Source organism: Dermochelys coriacea, chromosome 2, assembly GCF_009764565.3.
Source record: "Dermochelys coriacea isolate rDerCor1 chromosome 2, rDerCor1.pri.v4, whole genome shotgun sequence".
In the NCBI taxonomy this organism is placed as follows: domain Eukaryota; kingdom Metazoa; phylum Chordata; order Testudines; family Dermochelyidae; genus Dermochelys; species Dermochelys coriacea.
This window is the reverse complement of record NC_050069.1, coordinates 269079772-269100733: the sequence shown is the minus strand read 5'-3', so window position 1 is coordinate 269100733 and position 20962 is coordinate 269079772. Positions and strand designations below refer to the sequence as shown.

The 20962-nt window shown below is 45.0% G+C and overlaps 1 protein-coding gene and 1 long non-coding RNA gene across 11 annotated transcripts in view; both read right to left on the bottom strand.

Moving 5' to 3' along the window:
• DHX30 (DExH-box helicase 30) overlaps positions 1–20962 on the bottom strand; it is a 42188-nt gene that overhangs the window by 15432 nt on the left and 5794 nt on the right. For 6 of the 10 annotated variants that reach the window (XM_038391531.2, XM_038391530.2, XM_038391536.2 and 3 more), the window contains 6 exons: positions 10019–10149; positions 9299–9409; positions 6751–7106; positions 4843–4966; positions 2478–2627; positions 1278–1430 (listed from right to left, as the gene is read on the bottom strand). In XM_038391531.2, the coding sequence (XP_038247459.1) occupies positions 1278–1430; positions 2478–2627; positions 4843–4966; positions 6751–7106; positions 9299–9409; positions 10019–10149 (1025 nt within the window). Of the gene's footprint in view, positions 1–1277; positions 1431–2477; positions 2628–4842; positions 4967–6750; positions 7107–9298; positions 9410–10018; positions 10150–16202; positions 16554–16765; positions 16974–20962 lie in introns of those variants that run through there. The other 4 variants (XM_038391529.2, XM_043509821.1, XM_043509818.1 and 1 more) reach the window with 4 other exon arrangements.
• LOC122459081 lies at positions 15372–16164 on the bottom strand. The gene is made up of 2 exons (XR_006279542.1): positions 15618–16164; positions 15372–15443 (listed from the first exon to the last, which is right to left on the bottom strand). It is a non-coding gene; the product is annotated as an uncharacterized LOC122459081 (long non-coding RNA).

The following is a 20962-nucleotide window of genomic DNA, read 5'->3' as shown; positions in this document are numbered from 1 at the left end:
GCTGGCTTTGGCACTGACTGCATGGCCTGGAGCAAGTCACAATTCATGTCCTTTGGGCAATTCAGCCTCTGAATTCTCATTTTGTAAAGACTCAGCTCAGAACATAACCGCAAACCCCCCCTCTACTTGGCGCACCACCCTAAGATAACCCTCTACGCTTGCCTCATTTCAAACCTCTTTTGGGACACCCAATCCTTTCAACAAAGATTTTAGAGCCCTGATGACTGACTCTCCAGGCAGTGCCCAAGACAGAACGGGAAAAACCGCAGCAACATGTAGTAGTGACCCAGCCTGCGTTCCACCCCCACACAAGCCAATGTTAGAAATAGAGTAAGTGCTCCAGGGCAGGGGCCAGGCCTTACACGAGCAGTGTTTTAGATGCTGTGAAATAACCCTATCCCCTAAGGAAGTCAGGCCAGCTGACTTTAGACCCCTAGAGGCCATGGGAACACAGTTGCTTTTCAGTTATACACAGCAACACAACAGTTTGTGGCAAGAAATGAATCTCAGATCCCAGGGAAAGCACAGGGTGATTTTAGGGAGCAGAACTCAGTTCCTCAGGTCAGGATTTGGCCAGAACATGCCTATTCAGGTTTAAAGGACTACTGACGTTTGAGCCCACAAGTCAGGACCTCAGGACTCAGTCTTACCCAAACAATGGCACTTCCAGCAGCACAGTGCTTCCCAGAAACAGGCTGGGATACCGACGCTGTACTGACTGCAGAGTACCATGATCTCCTGGATACTGGACAACCACCCGCCCACCTCTTCACACACCAGAGACCAGCCTCTGTCCTAGTGGAAGTGGGCACAACTCCCACTGACTTCAGCCTCCCAGCCTGGTTCTGGGTTGAGAATTGAGACTTCTTGGTGAAGTGCCTTGTGTAACCAGCACCTACTGCTCTAGGACCATTGTACCCAACATTTAATGCATTCAATGTCATAAGAGAAAAATCCTCAAGGACCATCTACAAATACTTGCAGCTGCTCATCATAAACCAAGTAAGTGAAGCAGAGATCACTGTATAGTTTGTTAAGCCAGCCTGTGCTAAAACAGCAGTCGCTATCCTGAGTGATTTGCGTACAAGCCAGTCCCACACCCAAGATCCCTGGCTTGGGGATTACCAAAGCAGCTCTCCCAGTACATAGCTGACAAAAGCTAGCTCACTGAGTTCATACGCTAGCATATGATACCTACGCTTGGCTGGTTCAGGGACAGGGAACCTAGCTGCCATCTTTGCCCCGAGGTGGCCCAAAGACATGTGAATAAGTCTTACATGGTTCAGGTAGTTCTCGATCTTACGCAGGGTGGCCTCAGGGACCTTGATGTGGCAGGGTCTCCTCTGATTCTCACCCAGCTCCCTGAGGGACGTCATGTTGTACATGGCATGGCTCAGTGGGTTGTTGTTCTTGTCCACTAAGCCAAGGCTCTGGAAAGGAGGGAGACAAATAGGGACAGTAAAAAAGGCAAGGAATCTCCCCACATGAAACAGTGTCTAGGGGGTGGGAAGGGAACACAGCATAGATGAGAATTAAGTCAGCATTTTCAGAGCCAGACTAGCTTTGACTGCAAGGACCATGCTCTTCATCTAGCTTAGCTCCTCCATGCCCAGCCACTGAGAGCCTCTTCCCCAAAAGAAGATGGTGTGCAAGGAAGGGCAAGTCTCCCTACTCAGGAAGGTCCCAATCCCAACAATTCCTGCCTTCACCAGGGCAGGAGGCTGAGACCCAAGGGAACCCTCCAGGATCTTCCCTGTTGTGAAATACACACATTGGAGCCCAGCGCTGTCCCTGCCACCAACACTGCCAATGGGGAAATTCGCCAAGGAAGATTCAGATCAGAGGAATGGCATAGGCAGTAATTTCCAGGAGGACCCACTTACAAGAGCTATTAATCCTCTTACTGGCATTTCCACAAACTTCAGTAGGTAGCCGACCCAGAATAGTCTTTCCTACCTGCCCTCTCCCCATTGATTTTGGAGCCAGGTAATTACCCACGACAGAGAGCTAAGAGAACAGAATGGTCAAACTGATCCGCCTGAAGGAGCAGGAAGCCAGCCTACCCTGTTTGGAGGCAGCTAGGTGGCTGAAAAGACAGAACCACCGCTCGCGGGTTGATCCTTACACATCACTTTACTGATGGGTGAAAACCCCCATCAGCGCCATGGAGGTTCACGATCTGTTTCCCAACTCCATTGCAGTGCCCCTGCACAGAGTCCTACGGTATCAGCCTAGAGACAAGGACAATTATCTGACCCAAGGCTTACCATGGAGTCAACTCTAGGTGGCAGCAGGGAACCCAGACTGAGTCACAGAAACATCAGCTGCCTTCGGTCTCAGAGGCTCAGCCTCGCCCCAGAATAGGACAGTTCTAGTATGAACAGTGTTCCTTCACAGCAGGCTGGATAGTGCCTGCATGGAAGGGATGCTGTGGTAGAAGCCACATCAAGATTTGCTACCGGGCACATGCTACTCACCTTCAATTTCTGGCAGGCCAGTGCTGCTGCTTTGTTCTCGGCCTCAACCTTGCGGCGGCCCTTGGCAGCGAAGGTCATCGGACAGGGCCAGCGCAGAGTGAGCTTGCAAATCTTAGTCTTGGTGCCCACAGTACGGAACTGCATGAATTCCTGAAAGAGAGACAAAAAGAAAAGGAGTACCCGTGGCACCTTAGAGACTAACAAATTTATTAGAGCATAAGCTTTCGTGAGCTACAGCTCACTTCATCGGATGCATTTGGTGGTGAAAGAGAGACAGGCAGCTTTTGAGGGAAGAGGAAGGCAACTGAAAGGCTGGTTTATTCAGAGGGAGCCTCTGAAAGGTTTACTAGGCTATATTACCTAAACAGCAGGGCATTTTTACATGTAAGATTTTAACTCAGTACCTTCTGGAATAGAATCATAAAAAAGTAGGGCTCGAAGGAACCTCAAAAGATCGTCTAGCCCAGGTCCTGCGTCAGCATAGGGAGCAAGGAAACCTAGACCGTCCTTGGCAGGCGTTTGTCCAACCTGTTCTTAAGCTCCAGTGACGGGGATTCCACAACCTGCCTTGAAAGCCTATTCTAGAGCGTAACTATCCTTATAGTGAGAAATTTTTCCTAATATCCAACCTAAACCTTCCTTGCTGCAGATTAAGCCCATTACTTCTTGTCCTACCTTCAGTGGACATGGACAACAGTTGATCACCATCCTCTTTATATCAGCCCTTAACATGTTTGAAAACTTATCAGGTCCTCCCTCAGCCATCTTTTCTCAAGATTAAACATGCCCCGTTTAACCTTTCCTCCTGGGTCAGGTTTTCTACACCTCATCATTTTTGTTGCTCTTAATTGGACACTCTCCAATTTGTCCACATCTTTCCCGAAGTGTGGCACCCAGAACTGGACACAGTACTCCAGCTAAGGCCTCACCAGTACCAAGTAGAGTGGGCAAATTACTTCCCGTGTCTTACATACAACACACCTTTAATACACCCCAGAATTATATTAGCCTTTTTCACAACTACATCACATTGATGGCTCATATTCAGTTTGTGATCCACAATAATCCACATATCCTTTTCAGCAGTACTATCACCAAGCCAGTTATTCCCCTGTTTGTGGTTGTGCATTTGATTTTTCTTTCCTAAATGAAGTACTTTGCACTTAGAGAGACAAGGTGGGTGAGGTAATATCTTTCATTGGTCCAACTTCTGTTGGTGAGAGAGACAAGCTTTCTAATATCCTGGGACCAACTCAGCTACAAGTAAACTGCTTACATACTTTGCACTTGTCTTTATTGAATTTCATCTTATTAATTTCAGACCAATTCTCCAATTTGTCAAAGTCATTTTTGAATTCTAATCCTGTCCTCCAAAGTGCTTGCAACCCATCCCAGCTTCACGTCATCTGCAAATCTTATAAGCACATTCTCTACTCTATTATCCAAGTCATTCAATTAAAATATTGAGTGGTACTGGACTCAGGACAGAACACATATGTCCTCTGAGTCTGAGAGCAAACCACTGAGTACAGTCATTCAATCAGTTAGCCACCCACCTTACAGTAATTTCATATAGATCACATTTCCCTAGATTGCTTATGAGAACGTCATGTGACACTGTGTGAAAAACCTTACTAAAATCAAGGTATTTCACATGCACTGCTTTCCCCCATACACTAAACCAGTAGCTTACATAGCAGCATCCATGTAGTCAGAGGTGACCTGTGCTAAACCCCTCCCCTGAGAGCTCACCTGCTAAAGGCTCAGTGGGTACAAAGATAAGACATAACAAACAGGCTGCTCTGTGGAGCACTTCATAGAAAGAGGGAGTTAGAAGGTGAAAGATACAAGGGGGAGAGCTTGTCAAACTTTTTTTCATCATGTGCAGGGCACAACGAAGTCTGGAAAGGAGGTGGGTGAAGTGCACAGAGGAAGGAGAAGGAGAGCAGAGATGTAGGCAAGAGTGGAGTTCTGGACAAATCTGACCATCAATGAACATTACAAAATTCTCAGAATAAAGGATATGGCTCTGGCTGGCTGCACAAATCAAGGTGGCTTGCAGCACAATTCACCCCAGCAAAAACACAAACCCCACATAGAACAGCAGCTTCTTGTTTGAGTAACAATGCTCCCACTGCTTCTCCTGAGGGACTCTTCCTCAAGTCTCACGGTCAATAAGGTTTTCCTGTTCTTCAGCCTAATTTCAGCCCATCATTATCTAGCCAGCCTTTGGAGAACCCCAAAGAATTCTTCTCCTTCCTTGAAATCTACACCCTTTCAATCACTGCAGCCCATCCTTCCCAGTCACTGAAAGGCAGATTCCCAACAAGAGGAGATGGGAGAGGCCATTCTAACAGCAACTCACCTTAACTGTGGAGGAAGAGGTTGCAATCTGAATCACCTGGGCCAGAAGGTTTTTGGGTAGAGGGAACTGGGTCAGAGCTCTGATGGCATTGTTGTCATCTGTCATTTCAACAGAGGCCCCTCCCCTGCAAGACGAAAAGTAAAACAGTTTAGGTAGGTAAAAAATAAAGAACTCTCTCTTCTCCCTAATTCTATTTAGACAAATTGGAAGATTGGGCCAAAAGAAATCTAATGAGGTTCAATAAGGATAAGTGCAGGGTCCTGCACTTAGGATGGAAGAATCCAATGCACCGCTACAGACTAGGGACCGAATGGCTCGGCAGCAGTTCTGCGGAAAAGGACCTAGGGGTGACAGTGGACGAGAAGCTGGATATGAGTCAGCAGTGTGCCCTTGTTGCCAAGAAGGCCAATGGCATTTTGGGATGTATAAGTAGGGGCATAGCGAGCAGATCGAGGGACGTGATCGTTCCCCTCTATTCGACACTGGTGAGGCCTCATCTGGAGTACTGTGTCCAGTTTTGGGCCCCACACTACAAGAAGGATGTGGATAAATTGGAAAGAGTACAGCGAAGGGCAACAAAAATGATTAGGGGTCTAGAGCACATGACTTATGAGGAGAGGCTGAGGGAGCTGGGATTGTTTAGTCTGCAGAAGAGAAGAATGAGGGGGGATTTGATAGCTGCTTTCAACTACCTGAAAGGGGGTTTCAAAGAGGATGGCTCTAGACTGTTCTCAATGGTAGCAGATGACAGAACGAGGAGTAATGGTCTCAAGTTGCAATGGGGGAGGTTTAGATTGGATATTAGGAAAAACTTTTTCACTAAGAGGGTGGTGAAACACTGGAATGCGTTACCTAGGGAGGTGGTAGAATCTCCTTCCTTAGAGGTTTTTAAGGTCAGGCTTGACAAAGCCCTGGCTAGGATGATTTAACTGGGACTTGGTCCTGCTTTGAGCAGGGGGTTGGACTAGATGACCTTCTGGGGTCCCTTCCAACCCTGATATTCTATGATTCTATGATTTGTGCTTAGACCCTTCCCCCTCCAGCTCCTTTGCTATGGTCTAAAATTGAGTAATTAAAGAATACAATGTGAGTAAAGAGATTATGGAGTTAATTAGCAATGGAGGGTTTGCAGCCAACTGGGTACCATTACATTGCATTACAGAACTCAGAATGAAGACAATCCTTCTAGCCAATGGAAGCTCCAAGTCAGAATTCTACCTTCTACTGAAAGTAACAGTCATCCTAAATATTTACAGCTGAAATGCAAACTGGAATACAGGAATGGCTTTTACTACTCCTTTAGGAGACACAGTCCATTTCAAAATATTTCCCCCCTTGTCCCAAATTGTTTCCCTTTAAAAAAAAAAATTGAAATAGAGGTCCTGACTTGTTTTTCTCCTGGAGGACATTGGCAATCTGAAGAGCTTACAGTGAAAAAGCACAAAGCAAGGTACTGTGGGGTAAGGGTGGGAATAATCTCATTACCATGTACAAGGGCCACCTAAAATAGTTTAAAAAGACTGCCAAATTTAAGTGTGGCTTTTGGAGATGACAAACTGCGGGCCAGGAGAACTGCTCCCCACCATGTCAATGAGGCTGACAGTGAGCAAGCTGGGGAAATTGCCTGTCAGAAGAGCAGGAGTCCACAAAAGAACCCCACGCCCTCTTGTGCTGACCTAGGTATGAAAGCAGGCAGACCCACCATGGAATGGCACAGCAATTGCAGCATCCTTATGGAGCCTGGCACAGGAGCTTTATGTTCAGACACTGCTGAAGTGCTCTGTGTGCTCACTATGTTGTGGGCAGTGAGAGGTCAACTTTGAGGTCTTTGGAGATACATCAGCTAGTGCACGGATCATTTTCTCACTACTCCCCTGCTTTAGTGAGCTTGTCAGAACATGATTTTACCTCATGTCTCTAGCTGGGGTCCGAGCTTCATTCTGTGCCATAGATAGGTAATCGGTAACATCAATTGTGTCTTCTTCCAGCTCCCCTTCCTCCAACTCCCCTTCCTCTAGCTCCCCTTCCTCCAGCTCCTCTCTTCGCATCGCTTTAGGCATCCTGCCTTGCTCCATGGACTGGATAGAGTCATCTGGTTCCACCCGTCTCCAACAAGTCGACAAGTCAGCCAGAGATGGTCCAGATTTGGAACGCCATCTGCCTTCAGGGCACCACCTGTCCTCCGGGCAGCCGAGCTGGTCAGCAAGGATTCGGTACTTTGCAGCATCAAACAGCTCGTTCCTGGGCCCTAACAACCCCCAGCCCTGAATGAAAGAGTCACACACTGTTAGACAGCTATAGGGAGCTAGCAGGACCTGGCAACTTCTAAAGCAGATTGGGACCACGCTTGGTCCAAAGGGAGACGTGCAGAGATGAATCCCTTGTTTCCAGGAGAGTGAAAGGAAGCTGAAAAGGGACTTGCATACCTTAAAAAAAAAAATTCCGCATGTCCCAATTTATAGTCACTCCTTAAAAGGGAAATTGTTTCTTGCCGACTTCTCTTTCGATTTCACACAGTGATTTGGTATCATGCCGTTGCTTACAAAGGCTGGGCCAGTGCATGCTGGTTTGTTATACAGCAGACAGTATCTGTTTGGTGTTTTAAAGCACTGAATCCCTCCCCCCCCAACACAACACAGACTATACTAACTTTTCTAGACTCCTCTTTTCTCTCCCAGAACAGACAATGTTGATTCACATAGTAAAAACTTCACATTTACTTCAAAGAACAAAAATATTTGGGACATCCCAACAAACACACCACTGGGGTTCTTGTTAGGGAAGATGTTAATTTTTCACTTCCTCCTCTTTCATGAAAGTAAGACGTTTACATTCGAGTGACAGATGCTTGCGTTTCTGAGTTTTGTAAAGTACAAGACTTCAAAACTTGTCTGTGCCTGGAACTACAAAGAGCTCCCAACTGCTGTTTGGATAATTATTATTTGCAAGAATCCCTCACCTGCATTCTAGGCCTATGTGCCCACACACAGGTGCTGGGACACCCATGACAACACGCCTTGCTTTTCTATACTGTGACATTTCAAAGGGCTTTGGCAACATTCATTCATTTAGTCTCACAACACCCTATTAGACAGGACAGTATTATTCTGTACTGTGCTGGAGCCTTGAGATCCCTGATTTGGGGCCCCTCACACTACATACATATATAACAAAGACAGTCCCTGGCCCTAAGCAGATAGTACCATCTGTTTACTTGGATGGCAAGCTATTTATTATGGATAGCACCGGAATGACCACCTTTAGATAAAGTTGCCCAAAGCTTCCTATTATAAAACCCTTGTTTTCAGTTGTGTAAAGCTCTGCTAAATTAACCATTCAGGCTGAATTTTCTGTGCCAAATACATGCATTGGGCTGAACTGTTTTGAAAAATTTCAGCAAAAATGGTTCCACTGCTTCTGAGAACACAGTTGAGGTAAAATATCTCTCCCCCCTCCCCCCATGATAAAAAAAATTCTTACAACCATTTCATTGAGAAGATTTAGCTTTTCATAGTTTCTATGCTTTCAGACTGCACAGTAAGTAAGGTCTAGGGCCACACACTGAACAATAATGATAAAACAAAATATTCCAAAGCTACTCATCCAATGAGCACCATCCACCCTGTGCACTGAATGAGGCAAGGATCCTGTGAAAAAAAGAGTCTGTGATGATGTAATTAAAGACCGCATCATAATGCATATGCATAAAGGGGCCAAATTAAGGGTTGCAGAGGCAACCTTAATTCTGTCATTTCCTAACCTTTGAGTGCCTGGCTTTGCAACCATATTGTTCTTTTAATTTTTGGATGCAGTTAGATTTAAATTCTAGGGGGGAGTTGCAGCGACCCCTGTATTTAGGTTGCTTAATAGCACATAGGTCAATATTGTCTCCGTTTTACAGATGAGGGAACAGAGAGGTGATGCAACTTGCTCATGGTCACAGCAAAATCAAATGCAGGGCTGGGACTAGCACCAAAACCCCCGCCTTCCAGGGTGGTTCTCTAGCCACTAGACCATGCTCCCTCCCAAACAGCTCCCAGTATAACTTTATATTGTCCGACAGTGAGGCAGGCACACAGGAACAGCATTAGGTGCACCCATCTCTCCCAAGAGTGATGCGCTTTGTTTGGAGATTGAGGACAACAAAGGACATAATGGAGAACAAAGAACCAGAAGTAATTCAAGGCTGCTAATGTGTTCAGACAGCCTACTTGCTTGGCCATGGGAGTAAGTGAGTGCGCAAGCTCAGTCACATCCAGCCACTTGCCTGGAGCCCAGTGGGGCTGCCTCCATTCCTGACTAGAAGACAAAACAACTGAGAAAACGGAGGAGGAAAGAGCTTTAAATAAGTCAGAGGTCAAACAGCCATTAAGTAGGCCAGCAAGTTCAGAGGCCTCTTCCTGACTCTTGGCAGGGATGTCGTGAGGGTGGGGAGAGGAGAGGAACAGCAGCTCACCTTGAAGAGCTGGCATGCAGCAGCTGCAGCCTGCCTCTCAGCATCGATCTTTTTGGTCCCATAGCCTTCCACTTCCACATTCTTAGGCCATTTTATATGCAGAGTGACTTTCTGAAAAGGAGAGAAAAGCAGTGAAATATGAGACAGTTCAGAATCCAGGCCCTCTCCTCTTAGTGCTTGGGTGCTCTCTCTGAATGCCAGGCAAGAGAAAGGTTTAATAAATATCACTAAGCAGCTCTTATTTTCAGCTAGTACTTTTCAGCAGAGGATCTCAAAGGGCTTTTCGTTTAGCTTCTTTTTATAGATGTGACAGTGAAGTGAAGTGACTTGCCTGCAATCACATAGTAGGACAGTGACAAAACTAAGATTAGAACTCAGGTCTGACTCCTAGCACCCTGCCCTATGCACATGCTGCCTCCCTGCTGAAAGAAGCCAACTACAGCAAACTAGTTACGTCAAATAACCATCCTTCCACAAACAGGGAGGGTTAGAGATGGAGACTGGGTTTTTATATGCATATTAAATGCGCTGAGATGAAGAACCAGACGGAAGGGGGAATATATTTGAAACACATACTACTATGCAATACGCCATTAAGAATTGCAATAGTGCTTCAGATGTGTATATTAAAAATCACTTACAACTCTGAGTATTTCTGGCCCTTTGCCACCTACACATACAAGCACTCCTCCCACAGCTAGAGGTTAATAATGGAATTACCTTTTTTCTTGGCCCGTTAGTGTGGATATACACCAGTTTGTCTCTTGCATGGGAGATCCCCAGGGCTCTTCCAATCACACTGTTGAGCAAGTTTTTTGGCTGTGGAAATTCCTTCAACAAGTCTCTGGAATCTGAAAGAACAATGGAAAAAGTGAATGCTATTTTAATACTTGTATGGTCCTGTTCAAAGGAGCTGGAGAATGTTATAAACTCTTATCTCACTGAAGTGCTGTAAGGTCTAAAATTATTCCTGTTTTACAGATGTGGAACTGGAAGCAAAAAGTGCTTTGCCCATGGTGTTGCAATGTGTCAGTGGAACAGAATCCTGAAACTCTGAAGTCCCCTGGGCTCTCACCACTGGAGGTCACTCCATTATCAACGAACCAAAAGCTATTCTGGTCTGGATTTCAGGAGAAGTCAGGCAGCTATGTTTACTTATTCCACTTTCAAAAAGCCTGAAAAAATTCTATTCAGATTGCTTCATGGTTAGAACTTTTGGTTTCATGACTCAAGGACGCACCATAAAAGCCAATCTAGAAACACTTTATGTTGTACAAACGAGGTTTATAAGCTTTGAGATGAATGAAAACATTTCCATGATTAAAAAACATCTATTTGAAATCCGTTTCTTTGGACGCAAACATTCCCTTGAAGTGTTCAGAACCTAAATACTGTGGCACTGGACTAGCCCCTGAAGCTAGAAAATGAAACAAAGTAAATGAAAACTAATCGTTTTAATTGACTTGAGACAAATACAACCCCCCCCCCAAAACTCCAACCAAACACCAACTGTAAAATGGCAGAAAGGTTACTGAGCAATAACTGCATTTTGCACAAATTGTTAGTACAAATCCAAATACTTGGGATGCACATACCTACCCCCTCACTGCCAAGTCAATGGCTCTAGAAAGTAGTGCCTTCAAGTAATGCACAGGCTCCTCTGTGGGATCTAGACACATGGTGGGAGGTTATTTAAGGAGCTGTGGCTCCCTAACTCCACCACAGCTGCTGTCCATTTAAATTAAGTTTAGCAGCAGGACTCAAAGAAGAGGGAAAGGGAAGTGGGAATCTGTACTGAATCTGCTCAGAGAACCAGTTATTGGAATGGGACCTTTCCTTGGAGTCTGTCAGCACAGACCTCTACTTTTGAAAGATTAACTTGCACTAACAGCAACCATGGAGGTGCGTCTGAGGAGAACTGGTTAAAGATTGCAGAGCTGCTTACCCAAGCTGAGCATATAGCCCAGCTGCTAAGATGAGTAACATCATATTTTCATGCAGAACACACATAGCAGTTTAGCAGATTTCAGTAACAGAAACATCCCCAGTCATTCTAGAGGCCCCTTAATGAATCTTTACAGGTCACTTTTAAGGCATAGGTTTCAGAGTAGCAGCCGTGTTAGTCTGTATTCGCAAAAAGAAAAGGAGTACTGATGGCACCTTAGAGACTAACAAATTTCGCAAAAAGAAAAGGAGTACTGGTGGCACCTTAGAGACTAACAAATTTATTAGAGCATAAGCTTTCGTGAGCTACAGCTCACTTCCGATGCATCCGATGAAGTGAGCTGTAGCTCACGAAAACTTATGCTCTAATAAATTTGTTAGTCTCTAAGGTGCCACCAGTACTCCTTTTCTTTTAAGGCATAGGCTCTTTGATGGAAGGTTTACAACTGTCCAGAAAGATTTGCTGAATTTCCCTGGTCAGTCACATTTCGTCAATACATTACGATCCTGGTTGCTAAAAGTCAGGGATTTCAGATAACGAGAGAAAGACTCAGCTGTTCAGCTACCAACACAAAGCCTAGGAGATCTGTGAACAAGAAGTGATCTATTCTAATCAGAGCTATTAAACTCTCTCACACTCTGTGCCATTTAGTTTTGCTGAGAGCTCTTGGAAGCAGAGATATTGAGGGAAGACACATGGGAGCGCCTGACTCCGAGCCAAGAGGACAGCATCTTTCAAGAAACTGATTCGCTGCTACCTCTGGTGTATAGATAAAGGCATTTTCTCTTCAGGCAGAGAAGGAGTTGCCTCTGAAGTGACCAGACAGTATCATTTGCAGGCATATCTGAACATTGTTCACCACAGAAGAGACTCTCTCCTGGATCTTCTGGGAGATCACTGACAGACTGTATGTTGTACTGTGGCAGATATACTATCCTTAACCAACTCTGCATGGCTTTTGTGTAGAGCCCGGAAAATATCATAAAGAAGCCACAAAAACTATATTATATGGAAAGGCTTTTGGAGACCACTGACCTCCCATATCCTCAGAGCTGATTTAAACATTTCCAGAGCGACCAATCTTTCTCCGTGCCTCTAGGAAGGCGTTCAGCAACATCACTGAGCATTGTGACATCCTCATCAAGTATTTCAAGCCACGTGCACCATATTTCCAGTCATGTACCCATAAGTGATTTTAAAGCAGTTCTGTAGCAATTAGGAAGCTTTTCTGTGATTGCAGCTGGCTAACTGCTGCAGTGGGACCATGCAGCAGATGTCACATATCACTCCAGTCTCTGACTGTCAAGACTAGAGGCCCTGATTGCAGATTGGCTAAAAGGTAGTCAAAACCCAGTTGAGAGAGTTGGTACCTGACATCCCGAAGATGGATGAAATGGAGGCTGGTTTTAGTCTTTAGTCCCTAGCAGGCCACATCTGTAGAAAGAGAGGAAAATTCTTCCCTTCTTGGACAGTAGACAAGTCAAGGTGGGTTATAAAAAGCACTCAGCACTGGCCTAACTCTAGAAGACAGTGGGAGTTTTACCATTTACTTCAATGGGAGCAGAGTAAGGCCAACATCAAGTGCTTTTGAAAATCCCATTCATAGCACCTAAGATGCTATAAGCCCCAGCAAATCCAGGAAATGCCAAAAATTGTTAAGTGGAGAAACTGAATGGCCTACATTCTCATGTGGGAAATAACAAAAGACTGTTAGGTTGATCTTGACTGTTCATTCCTTCTTCCATATCCTCAGAAAGAGGCTGCAAATGAGCAACAGAGATATGCAGGAAGACCAAGGTGCATTGGGTCCATAAAAATTAAGGAAACCTGATGGAGAATGCCCCCAAAGCATCAGACATGTACAAGGATGAAAAGCTTGTGGCCCTCCAACACCCGTTCATGTAGATAATTACAGTAGGACTTTTCTTGCTAGAGGACTACATACCAGAGTTCTCAGGTTGGACTCCATTACAAATATTTATATTACACCATCACCCAGTAGCGTAGGCACAATACAAATAAAAGACCATGCAGACCCTGCTCCAAAGTGCTTACAATCTAAGAATGACAGCAATAACCCTCAGAACTAGGGTAGATCATCTCAAACTGGAGAACCACAAACGACAACTAGTGAGGCAAATCTGTGTAGCTACAGAGAGGAAGAAAAAGATTCCTTATTGGTGCAAAACAAAATTCATGTGGATTACAGTAACAGACCCAGAAAACATCTCAGATCAGAGATGCATTTTCAATACACCGGACCCTCGCTAGAACACGCGTCCATATAGCACGAATTCACATATAATGCGGCCATGGATCCCAAATTTAATTACTTTAATTGCAATTCATTTTAACGTGGTCCCTGCTATAATGCAGTACCGTGCATGGATCCCAAATCCCATGTTCTAGCAAGGGTCTGGTGTATCTGTAGTGGTTTCACCAGGTGTCAGTGCCAAGGTACCAGGATAAATTGAACCTGAAGATATCAATCTGACAGTGGAAGGCTTGGGGCCTGCCTCCATAAGAAATACCTCAAAGTGACTTTCATGCTCCCTATGGGCTCAAGTAATAGTCACTGAGATGGAGCTCAGGCTTTCAGGGAGCCCTTAAAGACACCTTACGTGTTGAATGAGGCATACCTTTTATTCTTTCAGTGAGCATCCTGAAACAACCTCACATGCTCTGAGAAGATCACTGGAGAACTCAATACAAGGCAATGAGGAAGAAGAGACTCCAGCAATCAGCTCCAGCTTTATCTGAATCACTGTTATCACAGTCAAAGTCTGCCTGTAACACCCAAGCAGCTTTCTGGTTGGCTAGTTGGGCTTTTTGATGTCACAGAGTATGTCAGCTCCTAACAGTGTACAGCCAAGATCTTACTAACACACAAAAAGACTGCCATACCTATTATGTTAAATGGGCATTGGGGAAAAATTAAGGGAAGCAGAAAGACAGGGCACCTGGGGATGGATGAAATAGGCGGTAGCTGTCTATAGGGAAATGAGGTGCTAAAGGAGAAAAAAATGGGTTTAAAATGACTCCTCTCCCAGTTTCAGAGTAGCAGCCGTGTTAGTCTGTATTGCAAAAAGAAAAGGAGTACTTGTGGCACCTTAGAGACTAAGTTCCTTAGTCTCTAAGGTGCCACAAGTACTCCTTTTCCTTCCTTTTCTTTTTGTGAATACAGACTAACACGGCTACTACTCTGAAACCTGTCATTATGCAAGGCACTGAATTTAGCCGTATAGAGTGGAAATCTATGTTAGTCTCTAAGGTGCCACAAGTACTCCTTTTCTTTTTTCCTCTCTCAGTGTGTCAAACTGCCCTTTCAGAAGCAGTTTGGAGTGGGGGAAGGGAGGGGATTATTTGAGTTCTAACATTTTCACTGGAAAACAGGTCAAATTGGTAGCTGTTGAACAGGCCAATTTATATGCAAGAGCTGAAAGCTGTTAGGTCATAAATTGCTACCAAAAGGAGAGCAGGGCTTTTGAGGGGAAAGGGAAGTAAGTGACCAATTAGAGACAAAGAAGAGTTAAAAAAATTAAAATATTTGAGATAGAGGTATTTATATAAAGTTTTTCCTACAATTTTTTCTTATCCTTTTAGTATGAACTAATTTCCATAGTGGAAGCTCACAGAAAGAAGTCCACCCAAAACCAGGGCCGGCTCTAGCGGTTTTGCTGTCCCACACAGTGAAAAAAACTGTTGCTGCTGAATTGCTGCCACGGACAGCAGGATAGAGAGAGAAGCTGCTGCCGAACTGCCGCCGCGGCGGAAACTCTGCCACCCCTTTCTGACTGCGGCCCCAAGCACCTGCTTGGAACGCCGGTGCCTGGAGCCAGCCCTGCTCCCCCCCCCCACCAAAAAAACCGCACAGGAAATTTTTAAAAAAATTGAATGTACAGATAAACCATCATATGACAGCAATAACCCTTCCAGGACACTTTTTGGGTAGATGAAGGCTCTCAGCCTTTGGCATTATACCTCACAAAGCATCTATGCACTAGTAGCTTAATATCATGCCTGTAGTAAGCCGGTCATGGCTTATTACTATATTTGCAAACATCCTTGAAAGACACAATTTTTTTAAAAAGGGTATGTGAGATTTTAACTAGATAATTGAAAGGCGTAAAAGTGTGTGAGGTTCTAAGTGCACAATGAAGTGAGCCCTGAATAGGATAAGGACATTAAGAGGGAAACAAACTGTAACTCAAGTAGAAAGAAAAGCAGTACTTGTGGCACCTTAGAGACGCATCCGATGAAGTGAGCTGTAGCTCACGAAAGCTTATGCTCTAATAAATTTGTTAGTCTCTAAGGTGCCACAAGTACTCCTTTTCTTTTTGCGAATACAGACTAACACGGCTGCTACTCTGAAACCTGTAACTCAAGTGAATGTCTGCTACACGCTGAAGGATGATATGCAGAGAAGAATGCCCAGCAGGGTCTAACAAACAGCTTCCCACATGTAATTTATGGAAGTTGTTACACAAAGGAATTTATGGTAAATGGGAACTTTTAACATCCAGCTTACTTTTTACATTTTATTTGGTTTGGACAGAGACATTAGCTGGTCAAAGGTGCCAGCCTGCCAGCTCTACAGACTGAAGTCATCTGCCCACAAAACAAGTGACCTTGAGGTAAAAGGATATGGAGCCCTTCACCACTCTCCTGAGCAGCCAACCCACCCTATTGGTAAATCAGAGGCAGAGAACAGAATGAAAGTTCATAATACTGAGAGATTCACATTCAGGAAGCCCAGACCCATCCTAATCGTTATTAAAGGCAGGCTTCAGAAACCATCACCACCACCACCCCCCAACATGCAGTTGCTCCACAGTTATCCAAGAAGCCAGGCCCAGGACTCGTTGCTAATCAGCACCAGCAGTTTCATACCCGTGTAGGGGCCACACTGGGAGAAGAGAAGGGGCCCTAGGAAAAAGCACCCCCCGTCAGCCACTTCACCTGGGGAAGCAGCAGTAGGAGAGGGACGGGTCGGCCCACTCACCTCCCTTGCTCCAGGTTCCAGCCAGGAACCCCTGCCCTGCAGGGTCACCCAAGGCCCCACGAGTCTCTCTGCAGTGAGCACACCGAGCACCCGCTCCCCCCTGCGCTTGTTTGCCAGCCACCGGGCCCCGAGCCCCACAGATGGCAGAGGGCGCCCTGTCCCGTCCACCCCATCCCTTGCCGGGAGAGATCTGGACTCCCGCGCCGGGGCTGTGCCGCGCGGTGCGGGGCCCGTCGCCTGGGCCTACCCGCCCCCAAGTCAGACAGAAGCCGGCCGGCCGGCGAGCGCAGGCAGGAGGGATGTGCGGCGCTCGCGCGCGCGCACACGGCCCCCCCCCCCAACGCTGGGGACAGGGGGCCTCGCTCTCCCCCCACCCCAACTCCCTGGGGGGGGGCGGAATCTGCCCTCCCCGCCCCCGGCCACGCTATGGCGGAAGCGGGGCCTTTGCCTTTGTCGCCCCGCCAGCCCCGCCTCGGGGAAGAGCCGCCGGCCCGTGCGGAGGGAAGAGTCTTCAGCTCACCCTTCACCATTGCGCCGGCTTCGTCCGCTCCCGGCTCCGGCTCCAGCTCCGCCTCTCCCAGGGGGCCGCCCGCGCACAGGCTCCGCGTGGCGCCACCCGTTTCCAGCAGCCCCGCCCGGCGGTAGCGGCGGCAGCGCCGCGGCCCGGAAACGCCACTCACCAGCGCCAGCAGGAGCCGCCTGGGCGCCGCCATCTTGCAAGACCGCCTACTACCGGCTTCAGGCCGGGCAGGGACAACGACGGGGGCGCCGCCTGCACAAGGAAGAACCACCTGAACGCAGCGGCCCCTAGCGAGAAGACCGGAGCATGGCAGACAAGGAGGAGCTTGAGCTCAGGAGCTGCTGTGAGCTGTCCTACCTCCACACCCTTGCCCTATAGCGATCAGCCTCCCCCAATGCTCTGACCAGGCCTCCCCCTTGCCGGACACCCCCTTTCGCTCCTTCAGGCTCCCCCGCCCCTGTTTTATAGTAACTTACCCATTCTCATTCAAGGGTAGGTCTATGGCCTTCTTGCAATTGATACTGTCCACTCATCCCCTACCCACCCCCGCACTAGCGAGCTGCATTGAAAAGGCCAAGAAAGTAAATAGGGCTAGAAAGCAAGGGATCCCTCTCCCTGTTACAGGGGTTCTCGCCACCTCGAAGTTGAGGGAAAGGGAAGAATGGGGGAAGCCTGCACTGGTCCTGCTCATATCTGTTCTGAAGTTAAACAAAGAACTTCAAGCTCCCGGCCAAGTATGCCAGTAATTTAAATAGTAGGACCCTTTCCCCCACCCCTTTTTATTTTTAAAGTATAGTCATATTTACATCTGACATTGTATAAATATCATTTAGCCTGCTGCTCCCCCTTGAGTGCCCCTAGGTAGCAAATCTACTCTTTGTATTATCTCTGGATCACATGCATATCAACCAGAAGCAACATAAGAGAAATTAAGCCTATTAATACATGTAAGATATAGCTTTGAGATGAGGCACTTTCTGAATACTATCTGAGCCTCGCAACAACCCCTTAAGGTAGGTTAGCATTACACAATTTTTACAAATGAGGAAACTGACCCAGAGAGATGTTTATGATTCACTTACTCATAAATCAGAAGAAGTTAGTGCAGTGCTGCGAATGGTACCCAGATATTCCAATTTCTACTCCCCTGCTCTTTTAAATACAATGTTAAAGGGAACTTAAAAAATATAACTTCTGGGGTTTTTTTTAGACTATTACAATTTGGAGAGAAGAAGACAAAAATGCATTTGCCAGAACCTTGTGTATATTTTCACCATTTCGCCAACATAGCTGAGTTATATTCTCCCCATTTTTTTCAGCTTTTTCACATAGTAATGAGACCACATTTAAAAAACAACAACCAAACAAACAAAAAACAAGTAAGCAAAACAGGAAGATCTGACTTCAAGAACTATACCAATCAGCAGGGAAACTTCAGGAGCAGGTTTAGTACCTGAAAGTAATTTAAAAAAAAAAGATACATACTGACCATACTTGCAGTGTCTCAGTTGCAATCAAACTTCATTATTTTACTAACACTTTAGATACTAACATTTGAGAATTAAAAAAATACTTATATTGTTCACTGTTTGCATTTTTCTCACCTTGAAAAAAATTAAATTTGGTCAGTTTTAATAAATTAAATGTTTTGAGCATAAAGTTCTTAATACTGTAACATGTGGATGTCAACTATCCTACTACTGCAGGGATGCTTTAATTCCCCCACCCCCCATCAGAATTCTTTTTTTAAATGGTCAAAATATTCATATACACCTTAAATTTTATGAAGTCTATTTATAACATATGCACTTTGGGCTACAATTAAATTGAGAGTGCCTCTTTACAGTAGTGAGTTTAAATGTCATTATTAATCAGTAAGTACTTTGCTTGTAAAGCAAGATTTTACATTGTTTAAAATGTGTAGAAAATCATTAAGAAGAATAAGGCTTTCAACAAATATCAGGAGAAAAAACAACTAATATCAGGAGGGAGATAAGAGGGAGGGAGATAAGAAATTTAACTTTTACATTTTTCATGCAGAGGGCAGATTTTTAAAAGATGTCTGAAAAGTTAAGTTAGGAAAACCCTGTATAAAAGACTTTTAACAAAGAACAGATAAAGGTGTACTTGAAAGATCTGAACACACACTAAATCACTTGTCTCAGAGGATGTGCATCTTAGGGTATTAAGCAAATTAACTTACTCTACCAATGACAAATATTTCTGAAAAATCAGGCAACCAGAGAGGCACTGGTAAAAATGCAGTACAGATTTTCAAAAAAGAAAATTGAAATGATCCTGGCAGTTTATTGCCCCATAAGTCTAACTTCTATCCCCAATATAATAATTAAACAAATATTGAGAAAAGTATGATTGGAGAATGACACCCATAAGTAATACATGGCATTGGTTCCTATAGAACAAATCTTGCCGGACAAGTTGCCCAAATTAAGGAAATTCGGTAGATGCAAATGATTTGATACTAAACCCCATGAACTCTATTTTGAAAAATTATTTCAAATTGGTTTGGATAGAAATAATTAAGCAGAAGTAAAACTTCTGGGGGAAATAAAAAGTGTGTGTGTAGAAGGGATTAATGTTAAATGCCAATGTATCCAGTTTATTTATTTAACATCTTCATTGTGATCTTGAAGGAGTAAGATGTCCATTAAAGCAGGGGTTCTCAACCTTTTTCTTTCTGAAGACCCCTCAACATGCTATAAAAACGCCACAGCCCACCTGTGCCACAATAACTGATTTTCTGCATACAAAAGCCAGGGCCAGCATTATGGGGTAGCAAGCAGGGCAGTTGCCTGAGGCCTCATGCCACAGGGGCCCCCATGAAGCTACAATGCTCAGGCTTCAACCCTGGGTGGCAGGGCTTCGGCCTTCTGCCCTGGGCCCCAGAGAGTCTAATGCTGGCCCTGCTTGGCGGTCTCCCTGAAATCTGCTTGCAGCCCCCCAGGGGGCCTCAGACCTCTTGTTGAGAACCACTGCATTAAGGAAAATCACAGATTATATTAAGTTGTTTTGAGTTATGCATACCAGTGAATGCAGAAATAATAGAGAGAGCCATAAAGAGATGAGAACCATTGGTAGAGAATACAACAATGGAAAAATATAGCTGTACATCTCAGGAAGACTATGGAAAACACACATTCAATGGGAGGAAGAAACAGTGATGCAAAAAAAAGAAAGGGGTGAGAGTATTCAGCAAATTAGATATAAGTAGTAGGGCTAGTGGTTTGTCACGGTAAATTAGACAATAAGTTGAAGTCTGGTCACAGAAAAAAGGCAAGAATCAATTTATGGAAAAAATGCCAGAAGTCACAGGTTACATTATTTCAACCAAAATATCCTTTATTTTGCAATGAAAAGTGTTTAACAGCATTTAACTAATAATTTAATACCACTCGCCCTCTGCATGCCAGTTCAGACTCACAGCAGCGAGCCGCGGCTGACCCTTCTTCTCCCCTACATGAGCCTTTGCAAAAGGGATGGCAGCAGCATTGTACAGAAGCTTCTTATCCAGATAGCTAGCTTCAAGACTTTCCTCAAAAAACTAGTAGTGTCACAGAATCCATGAAGTCCCTACCCCCAGTCCAGTCATGACAAACCACTAGCCCTCATGAGTTGCTGCTCTCCTTCAGCCTCCCATCCTGCCCAGATTTTTACTTGGCATCTTAAGTTTTTCCACTGAAATACAAATGTCAAATATCATTAATTTTTTAAAATGATAGGATCCATGACTACTGATGACCTAAATTTTTAGCTTGACATTGAAACAAGAATGGCTAATGAAATGTTATGTCACCGAAGCAGTGAATCAGAGGCATTACTTCCCAGAGCAGGGAGATAATAGACCCGCGCTGTACATCTCTGGTGCAACCATACCAGGAATACTGGATTCAGTTCTGAGCAGCTCATTTTAAGATAGAGTTAGTGAAGGACATTCAGAAAAAGCAACAACAATGACCAGTGGCTGGAGGGACTGACTTATGATGGAAGACTAAAAAGAGCTAAATCAAGAGCTTGGCTGAGCGATGACAAAAAGGGACATGATAACAGTTGACATATTTGAATTATGTAAACACAAAGGAGAGAGACTTATTGAACTAATACAAAGGGATACAATTAAGAGTAGGAGGATGAAATTAAAAGGGAAAATTCAAACTAATTAGAATTAAACTGGATGAA